A 12636-nucleotide genomic window follows, 5' to 3' on the forward strand; every position below is an offset into this window, starting at 1 on the left:
TGTTTTTAAATGTAAATTAGCTAAAATTAAATAAAATGGAAAATTCATTCCTCAGTCATTATAGCCACCACTGCAAGTGGCTACCCTGTGGGACAGCCCAGCTTTAGATGATGAAAACAAACCTCATCAAAGGAGGATTTGCCAAAACTTAGCACATCACATTTATCAAAGGATTTTAACACAGTTATGATAAAATAAAAGCTGATGCTTCTATCAGAGGCATTGGTATTTGTCTAGGTCATAATCAGACATTGCCTCTACCATCACTTAAATACCAGCACAAAGCTTCTTGATCTTCTGCCTCAGATGTCATACGATGAGTTTCCTGAATATTGGCTACCAAAGGGCCCACTCATTTTAAAATATGGTGGAATGAACTAGAGGTCTGGCTCTCAGAAGCCTCAGTGTCCACTGCACAGAGTGCAGGATTTCAGCACGAATACCACAAGGGAGCAGGCCCTCAAATGAACTTGTCTCGGATTTAACAGAGGAAGTGACCCTGAATACAGAGATTCTTTTTCTTTCCTTTTAAACAGGTGTATGAGATTAATTCAGTCAACACCAAGCAACACTCAAGATTTGGCAATCAATACTTCTGTGCCAAGCAATCTCATCAGGGATTTGGCTAGAATCCCTTTGGCTAATCTCAGTAAGGACCATCTCAAAGAGAATTCTGATTTAGGCCATTCTCATCTAAACCAAGGCTCATGCGGCCCTTTGCCTGGAAGTTAATAAACAAAATCAAATTATATATGTATGAAGGAAATTCTGCCTCTTGGACAAAAGAAAAAAACATCTGAAAGATAATTTAGTAAGTGTGGGCAAAATTACAGCTCCAAAGATGAGAAGCTTCCTAAAACCGCATTCAAACACCATTTTAGGGAAATGTCTAATTCCTACTTCCGTCTAGTCGGACTTTCCGATTGAACAACGATGTGGATAATAACCAAACTTAATCCACAACAGCTAATTCTGGTATTGTTCACTGCTCTTTCTCTGCAGGCATACAAGTGCCTGTTTAGACCTGAAAGGAAGATATTCTTTAAAACTGATGAACCCTTGATTGTGAATTCACTAGTGCCTGAAGTTACTCATACCTCTGGGAAGTGAGGTAAAAAATGTGAACAATGGTTTGTGACATCCTGCCTTAAGAGTTAAATTCTGTGTTCCAAACAAAAGCTTTTTCCTTTCCCTCCCACCCCACTCATCTAGCGTGCTTCCCTGAGACACCATATCGAGGATCACAGACATAACTCAAACCACTGCGTGGAAACGAAAAGAATCCTAATCTAGAAGTATGCTTACATAAGCATTAACTATTTCTACTTGAAACTTCCTCCACCACCACCCCGCCCCCCGTCCCTGAAGAATCAAAGCTTTAAGCAGGATGAATAGGACGTTTTAAGCTGTTCCACTGGAGGTTTGTTCTAGAGTCGACTGTTTCTAATCGTGAAAATATTTCCATTTTCTGCAGAAAAACACGTTCTAACTGTGGGTTTTATTAGAAACTCTTCAGTCAATGCCTGTGTAATCAAATCCAGTCTCACTTCTCTCTGAAATTAGCCAACTCCGCAAAAAGCCATTGTAATTTGCAAAAGAGCGAAAAGGTTAAATAAACTACACCAGAAACACACATTCCAGTTCGACAGTTCAAGCACTATTTCGAGATGGCAAGTAAAAATAAACTCCCACGTCTCCCTCGTGGACAGAAAGGTTTCTACAAGCGGCCAAGTCCGGGCCACAAGGCAGGACCCGCTGACCCCAGCATACCTTCCGGGCACGCAAGCACCGGACCACCGCCCGGCACAGACGTGTGTCCGCGAGGTCTCCAGGTGAGGGGAAACTACTTACGCCGAGAAAGTACGATTCAACCAGAGTTTTTACAACGTATTCACGGGTACTGTCCCTGCTCGCTGAAACCCACCACGAAAGGCAGCAACGCCGACAGCGGAGAAGGGTTTCCCCTGGTTCATCAGATTCAGGCAACCGGATTGTATTCAACAATCCCTCCCGAAGGTCCGACGCCAGAGCCGGGATCCGGAGCGGGAGGAGCACAGGAAGCAGAGGGCGCACCCGCTGCGGGGAGTGGAGCCGCTCCGGTGCCGCCCGAGAGGCGCTGTCCGGGAGCCCGCATCCCCGCGGCCCGGCCCACTCGCCAACAAAGGCCGCATCCGCCGCTCCCGGGTGGAAAGCCTGGACGCCGCACCGGGGCCGGGTCCGCACAGCCGCACCGGGTCCCGGGCTGCAGGGCGCACGGCAGAGGCTCGCGCGGTCCCGGGGGACGGCGGAGTGGGCGTTTGGGCTTCGCAGGGTCCGCAGAGGATGTGGCGGCGCCGCGGGCGGGATGCGGGCTGGGGCGGCCCGCTGCCCCCCGCAACCCCGATGCCTTTCATTTGGCCTCTGCGGCGGCGGAGACAGCCCGACCTCCAGCGCCAAGCACTGCGCCAAGCCGGGTCGGGCGGGGGAGGCGCTCCAGACCCGCCGCAGCGCCGGACCACCCCCACCGCCCCGCGCGCCGCGACCCCCTCCCGGCCCGGACCCCGCGGCCCGCCCGCCCGCAGGCCGCGCTCCCCCGCGGGCGCAGGAGAAAGGGCTCGGGCGCTCGCCCGGTCCCCACCTCAATGTAGCCGGCCAGCGCCGCGGCGGGAGCTGTGAGCCCCAGCAGCACCACGACCAGGAGTTTGCCCGTGGCCGCGGTGGCCGCGGTCCCGGTGGCCGCCATCCCTCGCCAGGTCGCGCTAGCGCTCGGCTCTCAAGCTCACACAGACAGACAGAAGAGCGTCCCCACCGCGACCCAGAAGCATCTGAAGCTTGTTCGCCGCCGCCCCTAGGGTTTTACACCGACCGGAACTGACTTCACAAAACCACACCCTCCATCTTCGGGGCCCAATGCCGTCCCGCAGAACCTCCGCAAGACACTGCCCCTCGTTCAGCCCAGACCCAATCAGAGGGCGGAAGAGCCCGCCCCTCCCTCCGCTCCAGCCGCGCACCCCCGCCCGGTCCCGCCCCCAGGTGCTGACGCCCCGCCCCGCCGGGCCCCGGCTGCTCCGGGACGCGGGGGTGTGCGCGGGTCTGGGGGGGCCCGGGCGGGGTGCGCTTGGGTCGCCAGCACCCGCCTGGTTATCTGCCCGCACTGCGCCCTTCTGTTCTCCTGCAGCCGCCCGATACCAGACACGCCCCGCTGCCCGCCCCTGCGGGCTATTTTCCAGATTCCTTCGGGTACCGCCCTCTTCGGGGTTCTGACAATGATTTTATGAAAAACAGGATTTTTTTTTTTTTAAAGGAAAAACAGGATGAATTGTTCCGAGTCCAGGCAGGTTTGCAGAAGGCCGTCCTCCCGGGCAGAGGAAGGGCTGGCTGCAAGAGGCTGCGTTCCTCCGCCCCAACCCCCGCAGGGCGCGCCCCGTCCCAGCCCGCCGTCCGCCCCGAGCCGCTGTTTGCAAGCTCTCGACCGCTGGTCCTTAGGCCTCAGCCTTCCTCCTTCTTGCCGGCGGCTACTAGATCCCGGGATAGCTCCCTCCCACCGGAGACCAGCGGTGCGAGGACCACGTTGACCTCAGAGCCCAGGTTCAGGCCTTCCTCGTGTGTTTCAGGAAAAGATCGTTTTTCTTTCTTGTTCGTTTGACGATCGCTAGCAAGAGACCTGCTTCTCTCTGCCTGCGTGCCCCGCTGAGCTTCCACTCCAGCTGGGAGACGCCGTACTACTCGGTTCACAGCGGGCACGGCCTCGCTGTGCTGGGGCGCCGCCGGCTTTGTTTCCTCTCTGTAGCCGTGAGGTTTATGGACCACCCTCTGCAGCGTCCTTGCTCGTTTCCAAATACATAGAGAATGGGGTCTCTACCCCCGGGAAACAGACGGTAAAAGCGAAGAGACAGTGGCCAACCAGGAGAACGTCGGACTTTGCAGCCCTACTGCAGGACGCGCCCTGTCCTGGACTTGAACAGGCTCTGCCCCATTCCCCAAAGACAGCCCGCACCTTTCCATCACAGAGCCCTCTGCCTGCCTGCACTGTCCTCGCGCCGGTTACGTGTTGTAAACATCTTCCTCTTCGTCTGCTCGCCTCTGCTTCCGAATCCCCAGAGCCCTGATCCCTACTATGACACTTGCTACCCTTTGTTGTTTAGTCCCTCATTTGTGTCTCTTTGCCACCCATGGACTGTAGCCCACCAGGCTTCTCTGTCCATGGGATTCTCCAGGCAAGAAGACTGGAGTGGGTAGCCATTTCCTCCCCCAGGGGATCTTCACAACCCCGGGATGGACCCTGTGTCTCCTGCCTGGCAGAAGGGTTCTTTACCGTCTGAGCCACCAGGAAAGCCCACTTGCTCCTCTGGTTCTTTCCAAAGCTCTCCTGCCACTGACAAGACATAGGTAGGTCACAGTGCAGGTCCCCTCATCCTGGACACGTGGGCTCATGTTTGTGCAGCATCATGGAAATCCGTTCTGCAGGATTCTGGCCCTAGTTCAGCCTTCAGCTGTTGCTATGGACCGAAGTGTATCCTCTCCAACATTCATGCCTGCTGAGGCCTTGACCCCCAAAATGATGGTGTTTGGAGATGGAGGCTTTGGGAGGTAATTAGGGTTAGATGAGGTCATGAGCGGCCCTCAAGAGGGGATTGAAAGTGGAAGTGTTTGTCACTCAGTCCTATCTGACTCTTTGTGACCCCATGGACTGTAACCCCGCAGAATTCTTGACCATGGGATTCTCCAGGCAAAAATACTGGAGTGTGTTGCCATTCCCTTCTCCAGGGCATCTTCCCCACCCAGAGATCAAACCCGGGTCTTCTGCATTGCAGACAGATTCTTTACCATCTGATCTGCCGGGGAAGCCCTGAAGAGGGGATTAGTGCCCTTCTAAGAAGAGAACAGAGAGCTTGTTCCATGCTCACCCACCTACCCCCACCCCCCACCCCCACCCCCAACATGTGAGGGCATAGTGAGAAGGCCGGGAAGAGAGCCCTCATCATCAGAAAGCTAAGCTGGCCAGCATCATGCTCTTGGACTTCACAGCCTCCACAACTGTGAGAAAGAAATTCCTGCTGTTTAGCCACCCAGTCTGTGATATTTTGTTCTGGCAGCCAGAGTCGACTGGTGCAGCCCTATAACTATGGACAAACCCATCATCATGTGACTGTCTTTCCTCCCCCATCAAGTGGGAATATTAAGAACCTGTCTTAATTCACCAATTTGTGTGACTCAATGAAAAATGAATGTACAATAGTGAAAAGCATGAAGTACAAATTTCTGTGAAAATATGCATGGAAACAGTATCAAATGACTATGAAAGACCTAATTCTACTTTGGAGCCTTTGGTGAGTTCTACAGACCCTCTGAGACCTGTTTCCTTGCCCACAAAATTAGGGACTCTTCTCAGAGATGTCTAAATTTCTATGACTCTAAATGCTAAGGGAAAAGCAAGTGAAATTCCCTGAGTTCAAAGTAGTGGCCTCAGTATTCATGCTTTTGGGACTGTGTATTCAAGGATGAGCTTTAATATCATGGAATAGAAGGATTTGTAGAAAAATGACCTGGAGGGGGGGGTTCTATCTAAAATTAGTTAGATCCTGGGGACTTCCCTGGTGGTCTAGTGGTTAAGACTCCATGCTTTCAATGTAGGGGATGTGGGTTCCATCCCTGTTCAGGAAATTGGGATCCCACATGAAAAAAATAAATAAACCCTTTAATTTATTTTAATAAATAAATAAAATAAAATTAGTTAGGTCCTAAAAGAAGTTTATTTGCATTTTCAGGTCACTGAAGGATCATTAATAAAACTTTGTTGCCCTGTTCATCAGTGTTCTTGACTTCAAAATGTTACTCTCCCTTAACTAAGTGACACTCATGGAAGCATACCTAGGCTTGCGATTTTCAAATGATAATTCTTCACCCTAAATATGCTCATGTCAGTGACCAAGTCATTTGAAGAGGACTATGTTTTCACTTCATTACCCTTTGTAAACAAAGGAAAAGGCCTAACATAACCTTCTATTTCTCCTCTCTTCTTAAGAATCAGACTTCCTTCTAAAAGAGTTATCTTTCATGAACACTTAAGTTGTTTGCGTTTCATTTTTTTGGGGAAAAAAGCGGTTTATGTCCTTAAATGAATCCTTATATGAGCAATGCCCACTCATCCGTTTAACACGTTTTTCAGCTGAGGTAAATCCAGCTAGAGCAGTTGCTCCCAGATCAGGATGCTTTTCAAAAAATCAACGAAGAAATTTTATAAAAAGACAAATTCCTGAGCTCCTGTCTCAGAAATTTTGAATCACTAAGGCTAAAGTGACATAAAGGATTCAAGATATTTTTTAAAGCTCTCCAGGGAATTCTAAGCCACTAATATGTTTGAGAGCTTGATTCTTGAACATCATGGATCTGTAAAACAAAATTTTTAAAATTGGAGTAGCATTTAAACTTACCAGTGTTTTCAGATATAGAGAACAGACTTGTGGTTGCCAAGGGTGGGGGAGAGGTGGATTAGGAGTTTGGGATTAGCGGATGCAAACTATTATATATAGAATGGATAAACAAGGTCCTACTGTATAGCACAGGGAACTATATTCAATACCCTATGATAAACCATAATGGAAAAGAATATAAAAAATATATACATACATAAAACAGAATCACTTTGCTGTACAGCAGAAACTAGCACAACATTGTAAATCAACTATTTACAACTGCCAGTGTTTTAGTTTTCTAAATAAAACATTAAGACATGACCGAAAAATTGATGCTTTTGGACTGTGGTGTTGGAGAAGACTTCTTAAGAGTCCCTTGGACTGCAAGGAGATCCAACCAGTCCATCCTAAAAGTGATCAGTCCTGGGTGTTCATTGGAAGGACTGATGTTGAAGCTGAAGCTCCAATACTTTGGCCACCTGATGCGAACTGACTTATTTGAAAAGACCCTGATGCTGGAAAAGATTGAGGGCAGGAGGAGAAGGGGACAACAGAGGGTGAGATGGTTGGATAGCATCACCAATTCGATGGACATGAGTTTGGGTAAACTCCGGGAGTTGGTGATGGACAGGGAGGTCTGGGGTGCTGCAGTTCATGGGGTCGCAAAGAGTCGGACACAACTGAGCGACTGAACTGATCACCACTGTTTCATTAAAGAACATTTAACAACAATAAAAACTAAGAATGGTCATAATTTTACAATTTCAAAGATGGGTGCAATGTAAATTTTTAACAACTCACTGCATTATTTTTCTCATCACAAAATGGAATGGGGAATACTTTATAGTCAAATGGCCTTGGTTTAATGCAGGTGTTTGAACATTGCCGTGTGGGCCATAAATATGAACTGGTTGTAAGCTTGGCCTTGGCCTATAACTGGTAGCCTTTAAATATATAATACCTAGGAATTTCCCTGGTGGTCCAGGGGCTAAGACTCCTTGCTCCCAATGCAGGGGGCTCCATGTCTGATACCTGGTCAGGCAACTCCCAGGGACGGGGGAGCCTGGTTGAGCTGCCATCTATGGGGTTGCACAGAGGCGGACACAACTGAAACGACTTAGCAGCAGAAGCAGCAGGCAACATGATCCTACATGCTGCAACTAAATAGTTTGCATGCTGCAGCTAAATATTCCACAACATTTAAATATTTCTAGTGCCACAACTAGAAAATCCTGCATGCCAAAACTAAGACCTGGCACAGCCAAATAAAAATAAATATTAAAGAAAAATGTTGTTCCTTTTTAAAATTTTATAAATAAATAAATAAGCCATACTCAGAATGCATCCTCTGACCCCCAAACCCACCCCACCATCCGTGGCTAACTCGCTTCCACTAGAACCTGCTCACAGACGTTTCCTGGTCTCCCCCTTCTCCCCCAAGGCTGGGCTGACACACCTCCTCTGTGTTCCCCAAAACATTCTACACATACCTCTTCTGACACACTGTTTGTAAACTAAACATCCATCATTTATTTTTCTTTGTTGTCTCTTTTATTACATCATGAAGGGAGGAGTCAGGTTTGGTTCATTTCTGTACCTCCACATAGTGCTTGTACTTAGACATTCAAAAAATATTTGTGGAGGGAACACATAACGAAATGAGCTTTACAATCTAGCAGAGAAGACGAAACCAGTGCATGCATAAGGATAGCACTAAGCGCAAAGTCGTAAATGGCCCAAGAGAACTGTCTGTGTTCTTTCAGGAGTAAATTGGAGGAAGAAGCTGGTTACATCTGGCTGAGGACATCAGGCAAAGATCATAGAAGAGCTTATATCTGAGACTTCCCGTAATATACAAAGGATGTGCAAGAGAGCACAAAAAGCATGGAAGGAACAATGCAAGCGAAGACATGGCATTGAAAAAACGCAAGTCATGCAAGAATATGTGGGACTTCCCTGGTGGTCCAGTGGCTAAGACTCTGTGCTTCCAATGCGGGTTCAATCCCTGGTTAGGCGACTAGATCTCACATGCAGCAACTGAAATATCTTGTAGGCTGAAACGAAGACCTGGTGCATAAATGTGTAACTAAAAATAAATATTTTTTAAAAAGAATATGTGAGTATTTCACTTCGTTGGAGTACATTTGAGCATTTGTAATACATAGGAAGTATAAGCTGGTTGGTCAGGTTACCTAAAAGATCCTGAGGAGCCATCGAAATCTCTTATTTACAGAGAAGCCACTCTACAAAAATGTAACTCAAGAGAAATTAGAGGGACTTCCCTGTGGTTGAGTGACTAAGACTCTGCGCTTCCAATGCAGGAAGCCTGGATTCAATCCCTGGTCAGGGAACTAGATCCCACCTGCTGCAACTAAGACCTGGCAGTCAAATAAATCAGTAAATACTTCTTTACACACACACACACACACAGAGAAATTAGAAAGTTCCCTAGGTCTCTCATACTTCTCTCCTGCTTGGAAAGCTTCCATGTTCCCTTTGCCACTGATGTTGAACAGCTTGGATCACTTCTCACAGAGACCCTCTGTAAGAAGCAGAAAGGTTTAATTTTATGTGAGTTTCAGCTTCGGGCTTCCCAGGTGGCTCAGTGGTAAAGAATCCGCCCGCCAGTGCAAGAGACATGGGCTCAACCCCTGGGTCAGAAAGATTCCCTGGAGAAGGAAATGGCAATCCATTCCAATATTCTTGCCTGGAGAATCCCATGGGCAGAGAGAGGAGCCTGGAGGGCTACAGTCCAGGGGTCACAAAGAGTCGGACACAACTAAGCAACTGAGCGTGCAAGAGTTTCAGCTTCAGGCTTTATATATAAAAATATCTGTAATTTAATATTTTCATGTATAAAGCCTCTCTTATACTTCCTACTGGTCTAAATTAAATAGGATTTGATTTGCAATCAAGTCAAATAAACAAAAATATCAAGTACTTAAAAATCAGTACAGGGTACCCAAATTCGATCACGCCAGAGCAGGGTCTAGACAGGAGAAAGAATCTGGCACTGGAGTTTTCATGCAAATATCTTTTGTTTTCAATGATAATATTGATTTAACTGATTACCATCTGGATGTGTAGGTGTGGCTGAAATATAGTGCTTGAAAAATAACTTTAAACACACGACATGTATAGCCTACGTTTTGTTTTGCTGGTAAACTGGTTGACAGGCTTGAAGCAAACAAGTTGTGAATCTTGGGTGTCCTTGTACAGACAAACGTGAGATTTTGACAGTCCCTAGACGTACGTCAAGGCTGTATATTGTCACCCTGTTTATTTAACTTATATGCAGAGTACATCATGAGGAACACTGGACTGGAAGAAGCACAAGCTGGAATCAAGATTGCCGGGGGAAATAACCTCAATAACCTCAGATATGCAGATGACACCACTCTTATGCCAGAAAGTGAAGAGGAACTAAAAAGCCTCTTGATGAAAGTGAAAGAGGAGAGTGAAAAAGTTGACTTGAAGCTCAACATTCAGAAAACTAAGATCATGGCATCTGGTCCCATCACTTCATGGCAAATAGATGGGGAAACAGTGGAAACAGTGTCAGACTTTATTTTCTTGGGCTCCAAAATCACTGCAGATGCTGATTGCAGCCATGAAATTAAAAGACACTTACTCCTTGGAAGGAAAGTTATGACCAACCTATATAGCATATTAAAAAGCAGAGACATTACTTTGCCAACCAAGGTCCGTCTAGTCAAGGCTATGGTTTTTCCAGTGGTCATGTATGGATGTGAGAGTTGGACTGTGAAGAAAGCTGATCGCCGAAGAATTGATGCTTTTGAACTGTGGTGCTGGAGAAGACTCTTGAGAGTCCCTTGGACTGCAAGGAGACCCAACCAGTTCATTCTAAAGGAGATCAATCCTGGGTGTTCATTGGAAGGACTGATGGATGCTAAAGCTGAAACTCCAATACTTTGGCCACCTCATGCGACGAGTTGACTCACTGGAAAAGACTCTGATGCTGGGAGGGATTGGGGGTGGGAGGAGACGGGGACGACAGAGAATGAGATGGCTGGATGGCATCACCGACTCGATGGACATGAGTTTGAGTGAACTCCGGGAGTTGGTGATGGACAGGGAGGCCTGGCGTGCTGTGATTCATGGGGTTGCAAAGAGTCGGACACGACTGAGCGACTGAACTGAACTGAGGTTTTGGAGGAGACCAGGGCTAGAGATTGGTCCTGGAGTTTAGTTAGCTCTGCAGAAAATCTGCCTCTGGCTGCAAATCACTTTTGGAGGAGTCGTTATTGCACGTGGCTCTGTCTGTTTACCTTCCTTTATTTGTTGTCCCTGATTCTTCAGTTGAAAGGACACATCCCATTCCCTCCTTGTACTTGGGCTGTTCTGCCTCTGTGCAACGGCTATTTTCTCAGCTGTCCATAATGACACCACATTTTCTAGTGTTCTTGTTCAGTGCTTTTTAAAACGATTTCCCCTGCTTTCAGTGTGGAAAATATAAAATGATGATAAAAACCTCAGTGCTGAGAACTGCTTACACTAAAAGTTCTTATTGTTGGTGATTTCTCCATGGGACTTGCTTTTCAGAAAAGTAGATGTGAAATTACTCAGCTTGAGAAGTCCCAAGTCATAGTTTGAATGAGTTGATATTTGGAGCGTCTTTCTAGCCTGTACAGAGAACCTTTCTATAATAGCCATCATGGTAGTATGGAGAAGCTCAGAGTTCTATGATTAGAAATTTTGTCTTTATCAAGGTAATCTTCATCATTTATGTGAAGATGACTGTTATATCCTATCTTGCCCTCCCCATTCTTGAAGTCTTTTTCTTCATGTACAGAGATTCATTTCTGTAACCATTTCACATGCAACATTGTTAATCAGACCTTCTTTCCTTCTTTCAGTTCAGTTCAGTTCAGTTCAGTCGCTCAGTTGTGTCCGACTCTTTGTGACCCCAGGAATCACAGCACGCCAGGCCTCCCTGTCCATCACCAACTCCCGGAGTTCACTCAAACTCATGTCCACAGAGTTGGTGATGCCATCCAGCCATCTCATTCTCTGTCATCCCCTTCTCCTCCTGCCCCCAATCCCTCCCAGCATCAGAGTCTTTTCCAGTGAGTCAACTCGTCGCATGAGGTGGCCAAAGTATTGCAGTTTCAGCTTTAGCATCAGTCCTTCCAAGGAACACCCAGGATTGATCTCCTTTAGAATGGACTGGTTGGATCTCCTTACATCTCTTTATAAATTTCAATTTACTAATCAGCCTCTAAAAACCTACACTCCAGGGACTTCTCTAGTGGTCCAGTGGCTAAGACTCTGAGCTCCCAGTGCAGGGGGCCTGGGTTCTATCCCTGGTCAGGGAACTAGATCCCGCATACCACAACCCAGCACAGTCTAAATAAATAATAAAAATGTAAACTTCAAAACCGAGCGCAATACTTCACATGCTACATAGAGCATAATGTTTTTCTGGACAGTTCACATTTCATTAATAAGCAAGCCCTAACATTTCCTGACGAGGAAAGTCACATAAAAATTCCTTTGGAAGACATTTATTTAGCACCTGCAGCACACCGTATACTTTAGTTGGGATATGAAGTGAAATAAGATATACCTCTTGTTCTCAATTTATAAATAAAGGTTGTTTGTTCAATGTGAAAAAGTGTGATGACAACAGAGAAAAAGTCCCAAATAAGAGGAGTTTTTACCGAGTTTGAAAAGACAGGCGTCACCTGGACAAAGAAGGCAGCTACGGCTAGCCAAGGCATTGATCTGGGTATGGACAGGGAAACGTGAAAAGGCATGACCTACATGGGAGCAACAGGAGAAGTGGGATCATGAAAAATAAGGATCCTCACTAAAGATTTTGAACCTTATCTTGACAGATCTGGGGAACCATTAAATAATGGTCAGATTTGCACTTTAGAAAAATCTGTCAGCAGGAGGACAGATGAGGGATTCATCAGACCAGGAGGCTGTTGAAATCATCCAGGGAAGACACAATGAGAGGCTGAACTAGGGCAGAAGATGTAGAATTGAAGAGAAGAGGGACTTCCCTGGTGGTCCAGTGGTTCAGATTTTGCCTTCCAATGCAAGGGGTGTGGGTTAGATCTAAGATCCCACATGCCTTGTGGCAAAAACACTGAAATATAAAACGGAGGCAATATTGTAACGAATTCAATAAAGACTTTACAAAGAGAAAGACGAAGAGAGGAGAGTGACACGGGTCAGAAAGTGCCCCACTCAATGACTGGGGAATGCAAAAGAA

General features: G+C 46.9%; 1 protein-coding gene across 4 annotated transcripts in view; it reads right to left on the reverse strand.

Annotated features, from left to right (window-relative positions):
- Positions 1-2813, reverse strand: part of APLP2 (amyloid beta precursor like protein 2) — a 64535-nt gene extending 61722 nt beyond the window's left edge. For all 4 annotated transcript variants that reach the window (XM_055415864.2, XM_055415863.2, XM_055415862.2 and 1 more), the window contains exon 1: positions 2618-2813. In XM_055415864.2, the coding sequence (XP_055271839.2) occupies positions 2618-2722 (105 nt within the window). In that variant the 5' untranslated portion in view covers positions 2723-2813. The remainder of the gene's footprint in view (positions 1-2617) is intronic.
- Positions 2814-12636: the final 9823 nt, after the last annotated feature.

The sequence above is a fragment of the Moschus berezovskii genome, chromosome 25 (genome assembly GCF_049115385.1).
Source record: "Moschus berezovskii isolate FMDL1 chromosome 25, NW_MosBer_1.0, whole genome shotgun sequence".
Classification (NCBI taxonomy): domain Eukaryota; kingdom Metazoa; phylum Chordata; class Mammalia; order Artiodactyla; family Moschidae; genus Moschus; species Moschus berezovskii.